This window comes from Dermacentor albipictus, chromosome 2, assembly GCF_038994185.2.
Source record: "Dermacentor albipictus isolate Rhodes 1998 colony chromosome 2, USDA_Dalb.pri_finalv2, whole genome shotgun sequence".
Lineage (NCBI taxonomy): Eukaryota > Metazoa > Arthropoda > Arachnida > Ixodida > Ixodidae > Dermacentor > Dermacentor albipictus.
The window spans coordinates 198,685,603-198,703,000 of record NC_091822.1 but is presented as its reverse complement, the minus strand read 5'-3'; the positions used below and the strand labels follow the sequence as shown (position 1 = coordinate 198,703,000).

Here is a 17,398-nt window from a genome sequence, read left to right as displayed (position 1 = left end):
TGACAATTTCTTTGAAAGGACCAACTGAATGGCATTATTCAACGTTTCTTGGGTATAATTTTGGTACGGCCGTGCACCAAGCTTCCTTTTATAATTCCTCATCTCTCTTAAACGCTGCAAAATCAACAAAACAACATATAATTTAAATTAAAATATTGAAGGACGCTTAAGCTTGGCCTTCAAGAGTAGAACGCGATAGCATTATCGCACGCCGTTCGCACCTCCCACTCATTCACCAATCACGCGGTGACCGCCGAGCAACGCAGCGTTCGACGCGGCAACGAAACGTGCACCTGAGCAAGCGGAACGATAAAGAACTCGGTGTCTCGGAGGGAGAAACGATCCACGCGAGCCAAACGTCGTGACCGGCGCGGAGAGCCGGGCCGCGACGCGCCATGAAGGCGGACGCGATCATGGGGCTGACGCCTCGATGGGATCGTCCTCTGTCTCGCTTGGGAGCACCACACAGACGCATGACTCCTCGCCAGCAGCACGGCACACATCGCAGGGGACGCTTTCCCACCATACGCGCTACGGCGCAGCGATCACGCAAGAGGCGTCCCGCATCGGACGCTGCACCTAGAAATCGCGCTGTGAGCGGAAAGAGGAGCCGCGTGGCCTAAACACGAGGTTCCGGTGACGCACGCTGGAAGTTGGAAGGGGAGAGAGCGAGAAAACTTATTAAACGAAAGGGTATTGGGGCATCCTCACACCGTTCCTCGCACGGCCCCAGTGCGCTTAAACGAGACGAAGGGGAGAAGCGGGTGAGTGGCGCGCCAGCTGTCGGGGCAGCGCCGTACATTACGAGGAGGGGGTCTTCTGTGTTTGCCGCAAGATGGCTCTGCGTGTGCGCCAAGCGCAGAAGAAATGTAGCGGAAACGTACTTCGCTACTCGTTTAACTGCGACTTCTGTAATTTACATGATCATAATTACCGATATACACCACAGTATAACTTTGTACGGCACGTTTCTAAGGCAACACCACATTCGCTAGAGGCGCTTTTGTCGCGCTTTGAACCATCGAACCCATGGCTGAGTGGTAGCGTCTCCGTCTCACACTCCGAGACCCTGGTTCGATTCCCACCTAGCCCATCTTGCAAGTTGTTATTACTTATGAATTGCGTTCCAGGATTTTTCGCTCATGGCCGACGCCGACGACACCGGCGTTTCTGCGACACGAGCTCCTTAACGTTGTCGCCTTAAAACAGAGTGGGGTAACTTTGCGACAGTCGGCGTGTCACAAAGTTACCCCGCGAAGCATCAACATTTCAAACATGACTTGACTAAATTTTTATTACAGTTTATTTTAGCCTACATATTCACAATCAGAAGTACATACTGTTTTCGCGGTTTTTCTCGTGCGGACGGGTCGAGCACGTAAAGTTTACGGTGCTTCAACAATGCGCGCTAAAACACCATTCGACCTGTCGGCGTCTAGAGCACCGTTCTAAAGTGGCTCCGCCGCTCCGGAGCGCGGGAACTTCGGTCGGCTGCCGCTAGGTGACACGGCATGTCAGACGAGGTTGTTGAGTGGCTCATAGCTTTTCGGCGGCGCCTGGTCGTAACGCGAGATTTAAAATACAGAAAACCGAGTGCTAGTCACAAGGTAACCCCTGCAGTCACAAAGTAACCTCATTTTACGGTAATCAAAGAGCACAGACCGCTTACGTAAATACCTTGGAAAATATCTACAGAGGTTCCACACTACCTTAATTCTACACAAGAAAAGCAGGAAGATACCTATAAAGAAAGGGGTCAGACGGGGAGACACTATCCCTCCAATGCTATTCACTGTCGCTTGGAAAAAGTATTCAAGCTATTAAACCAGGAAGGCTTAGGAGTAAGGATTGACGGCGAATACCTCGGCAACCTTCAGTTTGCCGATGACATTGTTCTATTCAGCAATAATGCAAACGTGTTGAAACAAATGATTGAGGACCTTAACAGAGAGAGTGTAAGAGTGGGGTTGAAGATTAATATGCAGAAGACTAAGACAATGATGAATAGCCGGGCAAAGAAACAGTTCAGAATCGCCTGTCAGCCTCTACAGTCTGTGAAGGAGTACGTTTACCTAGGTCAACTAATCACAGGGAACCCTGACCATGAGAAGGAAATTCATAGAAGAACAAAAATGGGGTGGATCGCACACGGCAGACATTGTCAGCTCCTGACTGGAAGCTTGTATACCATTATGATTGAAAAGGAAGGCGAACAATCAGTGCATTCTACCAGAATCTTAGGCATAACGTTGAGGCATAACGTCAGGCATAACGTTAGGCATAACGTTGACCTGGGGGCTGTGACGTCGTGGATTTTGATGGCATCTTCTAGGCCCTACTAATTATATATAGCGGTACAGATTGACTACACTGTGTTCTGAAGGAACCAAATATTAAGCATGGCAAGTTTCAGGAACTTTTACTCAGCCAACACAGCCCAAATGCGAAAACGTACTTCGGAATCCCTGGCGTCACGCTGACGCACAGGCGCTGGGGTTTCGGCGCCAAATTCAAATACTGATACTTGGACCATCATTTTCTCATCTAATAATCAAACTATATTTTTTTAATGACTGCCTGCAGGGTTCTCAAACAATTCTTCATTAGTCTAAACTGATTTAATTGTTTCGCTTTAGTGTCCCTTTAGTGTCCCTTCAATACGGTGTTTGCTTTCATAAGTCGATACTTCCGAGTTTCATGCTGTGTGAGAATAACTGCCTGCGAACGGATTTTGTTTTCCCGCAGATCCTATTGTGGTCCGTAAACTCGCAGTCGATGGGGCGTAGTTGGCTCATCAGATACGGTTCTATAACTCGATATTACAGCGTTGTATCTGTCTGTCGCAGCTTACGCAAATGCGTAAAATGTCATGCCCCATAACTGGTATCACTCCACATCCGTGGTCGCAACGTAATTAGAGCTACCATAAAATGAATAAACAGCGCAAAATGACGCATAAGTGTTATGCCCTGGCTCTTGCGCTTTTCCTCCTTCATCTTGAAGCATCAGGAAGTTTGACGTAGTAGTTCTGCGGAAGTCCGCAAGGTGGAGAGAAGTAATGAATAAAGTAAGTATCTGATAAAGTAAAGTAAGTGTCTGATTTTCCCAGGAAGTTGTTTGTAGGCATTCGGTGATAACCAGCGTAACACGCTTGCCAGTCCATGCGTAGATCGGCATACTCGCTCCACATTGACTTCACGGGTTTGAGATAGAGCACGAGAGGCGAAGGCTGCAAGAGAATGTGAATATGAACTCGAATGACCGTTGGCGAGTGTGATGTAGTTGTCGGCGAGTACTGCAGGTGAGTGTCGGTGAATATGCGTCGGCATGAAAGAAGCGTGACTGCATATGAGGATCTTAGAGTGCGAGTTCGTAATGCGCGTCGTTGTAGTAGTGCTATGGTGTACTGAAATGGGGCAGTGTGTCGTCGGTACAGCAAAACCGGGAGAATCGGGGACGCTTCTGCGATGACGACACCAGTAGCGCGCTGTGATCGACCGGCGTGCCTAGCGCGCGAAATATAAGCATGTGCAAAACCTTCTGCATTTATGAACTAAAACGCTGTATTAAAATTTATATAATTCACAAAAAATAAACACTACAAACTGTTAGGATACATCAATAACGGTGTCTAAGCTTGCACGTTTCCAACCACAGATCATGCAGTGTTCCTGATCGTCTGCTCCACGTTTCGGCTGCAGAAGACAAACAGACACTCGTCAACTCATTCAATTCGGTAAGCACGCATACGTTTTTAATATTTCGAAACATATGACGATAAGAATTCCGGAAGGAGCACCTGCACTGTGCCTGGTAGGTTGCGTGGGATTCCTTTCATGTTGCATCAACTAGAAATGCGGTCCCCAGGGTTCACTGAAACAAACAAACAAACAAACAAACAAACAAACAAACAAACAAACAAACAAACAAACAAACAAACAAACAAACAAACAAACACGTTTACAAATCCAGCGCTTCCCGTGCACATAAAGAATGTGCGAATGTGACAGGAAAAACCACAGCAAGCAATTAGCGAGCTCCGTACGTACATGCACGACCTCCGCGACAACCATAATTGCAAATCCCGGAGGCCCTGTGTTGCACCGTTATTTTTCCTCTGCCAGCAATGACTACAAGCTGTAGCGGCAGGTGGCGTTGCAGTAGACCGGCGTGCTCCAGCACCCTCGGCCTTCATCGCAAAAAGAGGCACGCTTTCGCGGCTGAACGATACACTGCCCTATTCTGTACACCATAGTAGCGCCGCCGGTGGCGCTGCAGTACACAAATGAAACAAAATTGCCCTCAAAACAACGTGTACTCTGCGCTTAAAAAAAAAGCAAACAAACATAAAAACTCGATTAATGGTTTCAAAAGGGTTTCAAAAATATCTGATTCACGTTGCTAGAGCAGTGGAAATCAAACATTAAATATGGGTGCGAGAGTATGCGAGGCAGACTGCTCCTCCCACTCCAAACAGTGGAGGAGATGCAGAAGCAGTAAGAGAAAGCGCGCGTTGTGATGTGGCTGTACTAGTGGTTGTAGTAGCAGGACGGTGTTTGTAGTGACCGCCGGCGTGAGGAGTCGATACCTTGTGTTTCCGCGGTGCCATGTCCACCTTGCCCGTGTGTGTCTGACTGTGTGGTTACCCGCATGACAATGGAATGCACCGTGCGAAGCATGGCCGATGCCCAACCTAGCGAAGAGCAATCTGTTGTTCCGGAGGGACGCGTCGAAAAAGGTTCGTTTGCAAACATCCTGCCAAAAACTTCCTTTCAGCTCGAGTATTTGATATCATAGGCGCACTGGCACTGCATGCCCTTCGTTGTGTTTTGGGTTTGCTTGCGATATAATACGCTGCGAAGAAGCGAATCGAACCGTTCTAGCTCCTTGTCGGCTGCGCGACAGCAGCACAACCACTTGAGAGAGCAACTTCGATGCATGCTCGGTCGTGTTTGATTACGTTTATTCCTGTCGGGTTTTCAGACCTCGCGCAGTGACAGGCGCGCGCTCCGTATATGCGTCGACACTGATGGCAAGCCTTGCAGTGCGCCTCGACGGCCAGTGTCAGTAAACTCTCGGAGACGCTCTATTCACTGGTCTCAGGAGTCGCACACGCGCGTCGTTCATGTGGCAACAGCGAGGATGAACCCAAGAAGAGAGTTGTACTGGTTGTATCGAGAAAGCAGAGAAGCGTACAGTTTCGTTGAATATTTGATCATCGCCGCGCGAACGGACGCTCTATTCGCGAACGAAGGTGCTCGCTGTGTCCCGCGGCACGCGGGTTGAGAAGCCAACTTATCGCGCTTGTCTCGTTAGATGCTGACAGTCTTGGTCTCTGGGATGCGGCAACAAGGGAGAGGCTGGTGAAGCATCCTTCTTTTTCCTCTCTTTGCTGTTTCTTACAGAACGATACTTCCGTTCACGCGTACTATTTGAGGCCACAGGCACAGGATCTTGCTGGTGACAGCCGATCCATCAATCCTTCGAGGAAACAATTCTCCCAAGCCTATCTTGCTGTGAAGCAAAGTAGACACGGGAGAACAGGTGCGGTACCACGCGGCGATCGTGGTGGTCGTGAATTGCCTGCAAACGCCGTATTTCCCACTCGCCGTCCAGGTGGAAATCCACGCTTTTCTAGCAGCACTATTCTTGGCACGGGGCCGCTCGTCGGCTGTGCTTATTTTCGAGAGCAATTCCCGAGTGGGACGTTCCGTGCTGACCGGCTATGGACATAAACTGATGCAAGCAATGAGGAAGTAAGCGGGCCGGCCGGCTGGAATCTTGGTTGCGCAAGGGTACCCGCGATTAAAAGCGTGTTCACACAGCTTGGCGCGTATGCTAATGAGTCCTTTCTTACAGCACCCGTCTTGTGCGGCGCGGAAGATAGATGCACAAGACTGAGCGCGCACAGGCATCGCCGTTCGCGTCATAATTTTCCGACGCGGCTGCCGTTGGGATATGCTTAGAAAGAGGTTGTGTGGAGCGCAGTCCAATCGTTTACATTTCATTGTGGGAGCGTTGTTTGAATACATGAGGAGACGCAGGACGTGCATGTAGCAAAAGGTTATTGGCTCGCGACACATCCATGACACCACGAAAACATTCGTGGTTATGAGAGTATGTTCACTGGATCACACCCGTGCCGAATGTGTTCTGCATAGAAAAATTGAAAGTTTGACACGCTTCTATAATGGTGACATTTGTGTTTTTGTTTGATGCAGTATAAAATTTTGTTGCGTTGGTGCTTCAGTTGAAGCGGCGACTAAGCGTTTTTGCTGCTCTTTCGCTACAGCCGTGTAGAAATTATGGAACTGCCTTCCCGCCAATCCTGTTTCTATCACGAATAATGCTTTGTTCAGACAATCTTTATTTGCAGTGTTTCACTGTAATTAGCTGTGCCATATAGCGAGTCATTTTGTTTGTATCACGCGGTTTTTGTTTTATCGTTATTTCTTGTGTATTCTGCTCTAATGGTTTCTGCATTACCGTTTCCTGTTGTATAACTTACCGTTCCTTCGTAACCCACTTCCCTCTACAACTCTTTCGAGTTTGAGGGTATAATGAATGAATAAATAAAATAAATAAATTCATCGAGCGCGTACTTCTCTTTTAGCGGCGAATCTATTAACCTCTGACCTGTATGCAAGTGCGCGTGTTGGAAACGCTCTGCATTTTTGGCTCCCGTGCATAAATTTAATGAAGCTATAATTGAAAAAAAAAAATCTTACCATTTCTGGCTGAACGAATGAGCATGTTTTGAAGGCAAGACACTGCCTAACTCGAGCTGTGTGGTTTGCAGACTTGCCTAAGATAGTGGTCTAAGAAAAAAGTGCCTCGCAAGCACACACGATGATATGGGCAACCAAATGTGTATATTTGCCCTCTTTTGTCTTAACCTATAGAGAATGCTCTCTGAACCGGTCGTTGATGCACCATTAAGTTGGTGCATCAATGTGCCCTCCATCAAAGCGCCCTCCAGTTTTTTTTGCAGTACTGTATTGTCATTCCTTTGCCCCAAGAGCATGTTTGAGACCCCCATAACTGACAAGTACAATAAATTGTGCGTGACTTCTATGACAGTGATGTGCTGCTCTCTGGGTTGTTTGGATGATGTGATCTCTACACTGTCGTTCTCGCAAACTGCATTCACCACTGATTGTCAGCAGAAAAGCTTGAGTGAACATTTTGTTCACAAGCTGAAATGCATCACAAAATCAGAGTTGTTCCGGTGCATAATATTTCTGCAATCGAAATTGTGGTTCGAGGATGGCGAACTCAAAGACACCAAAATGGCAGTTGCATACAGGCAATGACATCTGCAACCAAGCACTGGAAACACGCAAGAAGCCACTCATGATACAGTAAATGAGGCCCAGGAAGACCACAGGAGTGCTTCATGAGACCTGAAAGGGATTGCACATCGTGGTTTACGTCTAGTTTCTGTACTGGGCTGAACATTTTTGTTTTGGCAGTTCTCATTTCACATTGAATCAAAATGATGCGCATGGTTGTTTTGGGAGCAGTTTAAATAGTTGAAATTTCTTTCCTCCTGAGAGAAAAATAAACACTAAGTTGTTGTCGATATATGTATTTAAATTGCATACACGGCATCAACCACAGTTAAGACGCTCAGCTTTCTTATGATGAAATCGAATCTCTAAATAGCATCACGTTTGAACACAATATCGGTGTGATACAGCAGGTCAGAATGCACCGGGTAATGCGCCGCTCGCTCTCTCACAGAATGGGGCGCATGCCGTAAAGGCGGCGTAGGAAATACGTTCCGCGATGGCTGCGCTCTCGAAAGAGTGCACACGACGCATGCTCTGGAACGCGTTTGGACCTCTGCACCGCGCCGAATGTGCGCGGTGCCCTCTGGAGCTCCCTGGAAGTCGCCACAATACCCTATTGACGGCTGTAGTTATCCGTGACCTCCCGCAAAAGCATTGCAAAAATTTCAGGGAAGGTATATAGAATGGTAGAGAGGAGGGGGGAGAGCAGGCAGAAAATGGGTACTAGAGCCGACGCAGCTACACGAAACCCTTGGCACTCTTCGCTCGCGACTCGCATACATGGGGGGGGAGGGCGGGAAAGAGAGAAGGCGAGGAAACGATGCTTGGGTGCTTCGGTGAGCGCGCGCGTGCGAGGCACCCTCGCTACTACACTATAGTTTTAGACACGGCAGTGGTTGCGGATAAACTGGATAAATTTAAGTTCAAGGTACGGTACGTAACGTTTCTGCTGTTTCTGAAAAATAAACACCATGCAAATTTGTCAAGCGGGCAACTGACGCACGGCGTGCGGACTCAAAGCCGCAAAGTGCCGTAGCGTCTTGTCGTCGCACTTCAGTTGAACACTTCTGTGCCCGCCGTGGTATTTTTGCGGCTATGGCATTGCTCGAGGTCGCGGGTTCCATCCCGACCGCGGCAGCCACGTTTCGACGGGGGGCGACATACAAAAGCGCACGCGTACTTAGGTTTAAGTGCTCGTTAAAGAGCCCCAGGGGGTCAGAGCTAATCCGTAGTCTGCCAGTACGGCGTGCCTGATTATCCGATGGTGGTTTTGGCACGTACAGTCCCATAATTCAAGTAAATTTGAACACTTTTGCCACGATGCATGGACCGTGTGAGGCCATGACGATACTAACCTAATCGGACGTTATGAACGTTGGCGCACGACAACGCCTCAAGAAAACACGTCTCGCTGTGTGTTCTGTGTACTACCAAAGTCCTACTCTCGTACTACGAAGACAAACAGCAGTGGTGCATGCAAGGTAACATTTATTACCAACTCGCCTCTTCCTTGGTGCAATAAATGCTGAAGACACGAAACATTCCCCGTCAACATCACTGCTAATTATCGTCAATCAAAGCAAACAGCACAGTATGCTTCGCCTACGTTATTTCCCACAGTGCGTGGATCCTCATCATTTTCTTTTTCGAATTTTCGCGCTGCTTCCATCGTGTCAGAAATGTCTCCTCGACAACACTGAGAGAAGAACGGCCCCGAAAGCCCTAAGCCAGTCTATGGTAATCACCACAAACGAGAACGAACGCCTTACTTTCACTTTGGCACTGTGGCTTTCGCTTGTTACAGGAAAGCCTTGTATGAAAGCCCGATTATACGAACAATTTAAGCGGTCCTGGGTCATTTGTATGATTGAGATTAGGCTATGTTTTTCTTTTAAATTCACGGATGCACCTTTTTGGGGCCCTTGCCCTCTGTGAGTCTAGCAAATCATTTGGAGTACTCACACGTTCATTTTGAAGCTCTTGCGCTCAATCACGAAGTCGATCTGGGCGGTGTCGCGAACGGGTTGCATAATGCCGCCAGTTTACCTATTTGCTTGCAAGTCGCGTGTTCCTCTCGAAAAGTCTCTGGGTGGGCCTCACGGTGTCGTCTCGGTGCCTGCGCTCATGCGTGCATCGCCTGTTCACGTACCACAAAGAGGTTATGTGCGCTGCAGATTTCTATCAGCTTCAGTATGTCTTGTCGAAGAACGAGCGTGGAGAAAACAGGTGGCACAAAAGCAAGCAGAATATCCACTACAAACGCCGTGTTTATGGCGTCCAAATGCGTGCCTGTCATCGGGCCGACGGGCGCTCCGTCCGCGTTTTTTCTCAGGTGGTTGCCCTTGTGCTGCGCTTCAAACATCCACTGACCGCTTGCCCCCTCGAGTTCCTTGTCTCTGTGCCAAAATTCGAGCCTTCTAAGTTTCATTGGACTTCTTACCCCTTCCCGCGGGTGTAAGTGAGGGGCAGCCAGGTCCCAGTACCAGGACTTCTCCCGCGACGGCAAGGAATGCGACGTGGGTGACGTCAGCACCCGCTCAGCGTTGTTTCTCCGGACGACGATCGGTCGGCAAGGGCATTTAAGGCAGAACCGGCCCGTTGCTAGATGAGAGAGTCGCCACTAGTCGCGCAGTCGGTCGGGTGCGCTCTTACCGCTACATGTACACTATTCACCGCTCTTTTTGTACATATTGTATGAAGCTTTTCGTTTCGTCTTCGGCTGCTCCACGAGTCGATCTCCCGTTCTCCACCCCGAACTCACAACAACGCGCAGGAAGTACGTAACAAAGTGAAAAAAGCTTCGTACGACAGTTGAACAATGGCTGAGTTAGCGAATGCTGGCGCTTGCTTGTGTCGCGCCCTGTCCTCGCTGTTTTTTTTTCATTTTTTTCATTCAAGGATATCTTCTTTAATTTCAACGTAAATGAATTGGTTAACATTCATTCTCACACAAAGTATGTTATCTATGCTGGTAACACTAGTTTGCTATTTAAATCAAATGACGCACATAACCTTGTAAGGACGGCCAGCGTTGTTTTAAGTAAAGTCCAGGACAAGTCTATTGAAAACGGCCTTAAAGTTAACGCGTACAAAGCCAAGGCAGTGTTGCTTCGAGCTAGAAACCTTGTTAAGTTCTTGGGTTCAATCTAATCTTTCTGCACTAAACCATGTTTTACTTTCTTAAGGTGTTAATTTATTTTGATCTTAATGTATGTGTTTGCTGTACTGCCCCCCTACACAAATGCCCCACGAGGGCTCTGCAAGGTATCCATAAATAAATAAGAAAAAAAAAGTTACGTTAGAAGCAGATTTACTATTGGGATTTCAAAAACAGAAATTGTGAAAACAATAAACACGTTAGGCGTCTTTTTTGATGAACCCATTTACGACTTCTTCGCTCGAAAACTGCCCCAAGTCGTGGGCGTAGTGTACTGCCTTTAATATCTCCCACATATGGAATTTCTAACTTGCAGTGCCCTATTTTTAAATCGCTTAAATTACTGCTGTCTTGTCTGGGACACGGCGTATAAAAAACTAATACACACTGTACCTTTATCCTGCAGAAAGTAATAGTACGCTTGATATAACAAGCTGTACGACGCTCCAACTCGGCCCCTGTTTTTGGATTTCAGGATTTGTGTGCCAGTGCCACGCCGTGTGGCAATGGCATGTCGCACGGATTTCAAACACGCGGTAAGCAATAGTCGGAATTATGGCTTGCCTACACAAACTCGTTGCAGCTTATGACACGAGAAGACTTGAACAACGGAAAGCTTGGCATTCGAGAACTAATCACGGTCAGCAAATGTTTCGACATTCGCCTCCGAATCCATTTAAAAACCTTGCCTTACAAAATATAGATTTACTTCTGTTCTAATTGGGCTTACAAAACTACTTCCAGTCATATGAAGCTGCTTTCTTTTTTGTGGCGTTTATGCATGCGCTGTTCCCACAGTGCGTGGGAAGGCTTGCCCAGTTTTTGCTATACTCTGATTACAGCATCCATGGGCTCTATAACGTAAAACTATTCCAATATGTTTCTATTACAATCTCCTGACGTCAAATTTGCGTAACCATCAACGCAGGCACCAGGCAGTCACCCGCAGGGTTGTCTGAACAGATTAATCAAACGCTCTCCTCCTTCATAGGAGGTCACTTTTGTTTGCTTGAAAAACGAATAACATTGCCTACACTGAGGGGCTTGTCGTATCTAATTGGCTGACAAGAGGCGAGGAGAACGCTCATGTGGAGAGGGATTCGATGGGGCCGAGCCACTGCACTGAAAGTCGATAACCGGATGAAGAGGGTGGTGCCGGCGTCTACGATTGGTCGGCTTTCCCTTACTTAGCTTGCTGTGGCTGGTCGAAAATCGCGGCGGCATGCAACGGAAGCTCAAGAATGACGCTAAAACGGATCCTCAGCAAAGAAGAGTTGGCAGAATGAGGGGGTAAACGTGCCGAAAGTGCTCGAAAACGTTACACGGCCACGCAAGAAGTTTTATTATACGCAAATACACCCATGCTCTCCGGCAGCTGCGAGTAGCCAGCGTCTGAGCGATCGGCGGCAGCCATCTTTTATTCCTTTGGGAACGGGGCAGCCTGCGGCTATTCCGAAGAAAATTCAGTTTTGTTCGGCATATTAATGCATCTTTATCGCATACACGTCACTTTGACGCGGTGAGTTCTTGCGGTTTTGTGACGTCGCGTGACAGGCAGGTGAAGTGGGTGCAGCCCGAAAACTTTTTACCAGTAGCCGAGGGCTAATGGCGAAAAGGGGTCGAATCAGAAATAACTGTTTTTTTTTTCTGTCAAATCATGCATAATCAATACACATCATATCAGATGGGGAGGTATCGCGGTTTTCGTGACGTCGCGTGATAGACAGGTGAAGTGAGGGTGGTCGAAAAAAGTTTTTGACCAATCGTGGAGGGCTGATAGCAGAATTGGAATAGAAAAGTTTGGAATAGTTTTACGTTATAGCGCCCCATGTTACGTTTTTTTCGCAGCCTGTTGTACCACAAAACATGTGTGACAAATCAGTACTGCTCCCGTACCAATCTTTGGGATATTTCTCAGTGTATGCTGATTACGTGTTTTCTTTTTAATCAAGTGCACTATCTCTCCCGTATTTCTATACATACATGGTTGTAAACCGATATCTATCCTCTATTTTCCTCTTTTTTCCGCTTCAAGTGTGCGCCCGCTGTCATGCCTTAGGTGGGCTTCCGGGCCAGTCACTTTTACCTAGAACCACATTATAGAATTTCTTTTAACTTTGTGGGAAATTAACTAATTAATTCATTCATTCATTCTCCCAGACATCGTTCTGAAGCCTGTCTTTTACACCTCTCTAAAGCCAGCTGACGAGAGCTGTGTTCGTTGTCTCGTTATTGTCATTGTCCGGTTCAATAACCCGAAAGGGATGCATTATTTACAGTGCATGCCGTTGTCCGATTAATTTGCGGACACTTCCTTTACAGGAAAAAAAAACGGTTAGTTCGCGGTACCTGTGTTGGATTACGCAATTACTTGCAGCATCTGTACTTCTGCAGTGTGCGCTTTGAAGCCCACGTCATCTAATGACCAGTGCATGGATGACAGTACTTGTGAAATAAATGAAACATCCGATTACGCTGGCTAGAGAACGGGTGGTGAGGCTTGCCGCACGGGCCGCACCGCAACTGCCTCCTCCGTCTTCTGCAAGGGCCGAGGCCTCATGTGTGCGGCACTTGTTTATTCGCTCGGCTGCGCCGGCGCGAGCGGCCGTGCGTGACGCCCGCTCTAGCTGCGGTGGTCCTTATCCCGTCCTCGGATCGCCTTCTTCCCCTCTTCGCGCCGCACCGAGAGTCACCTGGCGCCTCTCGCTGACTCCCCCCTTCTTGTCCACGCTCTGTGGCGGGGAGCTACGCCATCGGTCGGCGAGTTGTTCGTCCTCCTTCGGGACACGTGTGGTGGTCTTTCTTTCCGGAGGGTCGGGGGCGCCCATATGCTTACGCCACGCGGCTCTGGCGTTCCTTCGCTGCGGAGCACGAAATCAGGCGAGTTCGATTCCTGCCGGCAGCGACGAAATTCCAGTGCTGGGGGCGGAACGCAAAAGCGCCCGTCTGCTGTGACGGAGACGTTGCGTCCCCCGTCCCATACTGGGAGCTCTCGCGCCCTGTTACGTTCGACCTGTGGAGGCTGGCGATCTTCGGGGAAGTGACAGTCCCCAACCGAACGGCACCACCATGTCTAAGCGTGGTCGGCGGACCAAGTATTGTTAGGGGATTCGCCGTCACCGTTTGTTTGAAGCGGTGGAACTCCTGCAAGAAGGTGTTTTGCGGCGCCGTCGCACGGGTCTTAGAAGTCGTCAGTCAATGCACAGACGCGGCGGCCACTGTCTGCGGAGTCAACTCTGGGATATAAAGAGGCGCCTGCTTGGGGCAGGACCTGTTTCTGCGAGAACTCTCTCACCTCAGTGTGGTCAGTGAAACCGGTGCAGAAGTGAGTGTGTAAACCCTTCCCCTCATAGGCGGGTCGGCGACGATGTCTTTGGACGCTCCGAATTGGTCGACGCTTGAACGACCGTTCTCCCTCACCTAGGGATCTAGGGAGAACAGAGTGTTTATAAGCAGCCGTGGCGCAGGCTGCTGAGTGTGCATTCCTCTTTCAGTCATGCTAGACTGATGAACTGTAACGTTCTCATGTAGATACTGTAAATAAATCCCATATTCCTCGTTCTCGATGAGAACAAGTCTCTCCCTTCAACAACGTTCTCTGCGTGGATAAGTTGGACGACGGCATGGGCCACCTACCATCTATTTCATGCCCGACCCCAACCTTTACAGCGCGTACACTCTGATCAGTTATACGAAAGGTTCAGAAATAACCAAGCATAAGTCACTACAGGCGCTATCTGCCCTGCGTTCATAGACCCGAGTTTCGATTGTGCGCATCCGCACTGCAACCGGAGCCATTCCTTGGGTATACGCTAAGCCCCTGAACGACTAGCGTCATGGCATTAGCAGCGAATCGGGATCAGCGGGCGTATTCCTGCCTGTTGTTCTATGTATGCAACCGCGCGATCTGCATGTCAGTCTGCATTTGATGGTTAAGTGCAGGGTCAGTGAAGACAGGGGGAACAACTGCACACGTGGAACCGAAATCGTTGTTGTGGTTCATACGTAAAAGATGGAAATACAGTGAACAACAGTGTTCAACTCAGCCTTCGTCTTCGTCGTTTTTTTTGTGCTTAGGACTTGTTCTTCGTTGTGCAACGCAGTTGCACAACGTTGTTGTGCGGCAAACATACACCCCAAAGGGTGCAACTGTTTTTAGAGTGTAGACTCTAAGAAAAGTGTACACCCTTTGAATCGTATCTTGCCACACATTAATAAACGCCATCTGTCTCGCCCGCATTTCCTTTCTTTAACGCTGCGAGCCCGGTGCTTCCCAGTGACGAACGGCTCGCGCGTTATCAGCATGACTTAGCATTCCCGACAGTAAAGTAGCGGGCACCGCGTTTTCAAGAAAGGAAACGCAAGCAAGGCAGATGAAGATTATTGTTGTGTGGCAGATATACACCCCCAAAGGGCGTAAACTTTTTTAGAGTTACCGACCATGGGACATGGTCGGTAACTCTAAACTTAATGTCCCATGGTCGGTAACTTCTACCGACCATGGGACATTTAATTTTATTGTTATTATTTTTCTTGAGCTTCTCAGTTTAATTTAATTTTTATTTATTTAGTTGATGTACAAGTACTTTCAAAATCGCTGTTATCAGTTAATTGCCAAATGATTCGTTCTAAATGTTCACCTTTAACCCTTTCGCTATGTTGTTGGCTGTTGGTTTCAATCTATCCAGTGTGGCCAATCCCCCTCATGGGTACGAGCCATGTTTTGAAACAACAACAACAACAACAACAATTACTAAGACGATCCATTAGCAACCATCCTGTTGTTGCTATGCGGACACGTCTCGTTAAGCCTACGGGCGCCAGAATCGCCGAACGATCTCAGAAAATGGACGCGCCATGCGCTCATAACTAACCTTTCAAATGAGTTTAGAGAAAGCGAACATTACAATAGTTACTGGTGACCAACGCGAGTCAGAACGTAACCATCACGAGAATTCACGCTGAAGCGGGAGTCATGGATGCCGCCATGTTTAACAACGCTATTTCTTAGCGTCCGTAAACATTACGATCGTTAAAGGGACTACCAAAGGTTACTATTAAGTCAAGTTAAAGCGCTAGAGCAATGTTCTACAACGGCTAAGGCGTCAATATAATCGCGAACAGAGCTTCAGTAACCGAAAAATTGAGGTAAATGCATGACAAGATTTGAGACCCCCCAGCGACATTCCGGTACTATAGCCCGATGACGAAGGCACTCATCGTAATTCATGTCACTAATAATCAACTACTCGCATTGAAAAGATAATTTCATTAGCTTCGGAAGAAAATGCTACTTGTCTAATTCTATTCGATTCTAAGAAAACATAACATTTTGACGTTACCCTTCAATAGATTGGGTGGTCGAAAGGTTTCGTTTTCGCTCGACTCTGCGCCGCGCGCGCTTTGGAGTTTCAGTTGTTTCGTTAGTGTGTCGTGCTGCGCTGTTTCTGCTGGCTCGCGAAACTTGCATTTGGAACAAGCAGCGAGAATGGCACGTCCATGTGATGTCGTGGGATGCCAGAACGGTCCGCGGAACTTGGCCAAGGGCAGTTGCAGCGGCGAATCCAACGTTACTTATCACTCCGGAGAGCCGACGTCTAGGCCGCCGTCGTAGTAGTACGCAACGACGCCGGCAGCGCGAGCCCTCAGCAGCAGGTCGCGCTCATCAGTGCTTAAATCGCTGAAGTCGAGCCCAGCATGCGAGCCAATGTGTCGTTGTCAGGGTCCATTGTGACGAGCATCGAAGTTGGCGTCATAGAATGAAGGACCAGCTTATCGTCGCGCGCTTCTCCTTCCGCTAGCCACCATACTTTCGCTTTCGCACTGCTGTCGGCTCTGTCTTGGCTCTGTTTCTGGCCGCGCGTTTGAGTTTTGCGCAGAAAAGCCGTAGCGCCGTCTGCGGACGCCGTTATACTCACCGACGGTGCAACGTCACTATGAGACCATGACGTCCCCACTCCTCGATCGGAGGGCGGGTGATTTGAACTGCTCTAGAGTTACGCGGACGTTTCAGAACGCATTTTCTCATAAAATAAGTCTCTTCTTGGCACAAAACAAGCGTTTCGAGATTTCTGGGATGGTATTTGAACAGTCCACGTTGACTTAATATTAACCTTTAGTGTCCTTTTAAAGGGACACTAAAGGGAAACAATAAATCAGTTTAGACTATTAAATCATTGTATGAGAACCCTTCAGGCAGTCATTTCAAAAAAATAGTTTGATTATTAGATGAGAAAATTAAGGTCCAAGTATCAGTATTTGAATTTCGCGCTGAAACCCCAGCGCCGGTACGTCAGCGTGACGTCAGGGATTCCAAAGTATGTTTTCGCATTTGGGCCACGTTGGCTGAATAAAGGTTCCCGAAATTTGCCATGTTTAATATTTGGTTCCTTTAGAACACAATGTAGTCAATCTGTACTGCTTTATATAATTAGTAGGCCCTAGAAGATTCCTTCAAAATCCATGACGTCACAGCCCCCAAGTGCGGGAACTCAAGTAGGCGTCGCCACCCGTATTTCGTTCTTGCGCTTGTTCTGGCTTATCAAGCGTCTTATTGATGTAAGAGTGGTGTTTTTGGTGTTGTAGAACGGTGATTTACTGATGCAGAAGAAATAATGTACGTTATTATAGCGCACGTAAACCATTGAAACCCACTAACGCTTGGAGCATGCGACGTGAGTACGACGCTATTTCTTTACGTACGTAATGCGTTTACGTTCGGTTGCAAACGCTATTTTAACACTGTCTAATGACAAGGTCACGTAATTATGACGGCAGGTACGGGGCCAGAATGATGAAACAGCGATACAGCAGGACAACAGGCGATGGTCCAGAGACATGTAAGGGCTTGGTGCAGAAGTATCGACGGGCGCAGCTTCGTATCCCTTGGTATAAATCGGGCCCTCTTGTCGGAGCCGTCTCGGTTCCGATGCTCCCGTAGTTTGCATAT

General features: G+C 48.1%; 1 protein-coding gene across 2 annotated transcripts in view; it reads left to right on the top strand.

Moving 5' to 3' along the window:
* Positions 1-4,446: 4,446 nt before the first annotated feature.
* The window catches only part of LOC135904518 (coiled-coil domain-containing protein 50), a 111,394-nt gene continuing 98,442 nt past the window's right edge, over positions 4,447-17,398 (top strand). Inside the window, exon 1 of one of the 2 annotated variants that reach the window (XM_065435319.1) lies at positions 4,447-4,738. In XM_065435319.1, coding sequence (XP_065291391.1) covers positions 4,651-4,738 — 88 coding nt within the window. In that variant the 5' untranslated portion in view covers positions 4,447-4,650. The remainder of the gene's footprint in view (positions 4,739-17,398) is intronic. The other variant, XM_065435322.1, reaches the window with a different exon arrangement.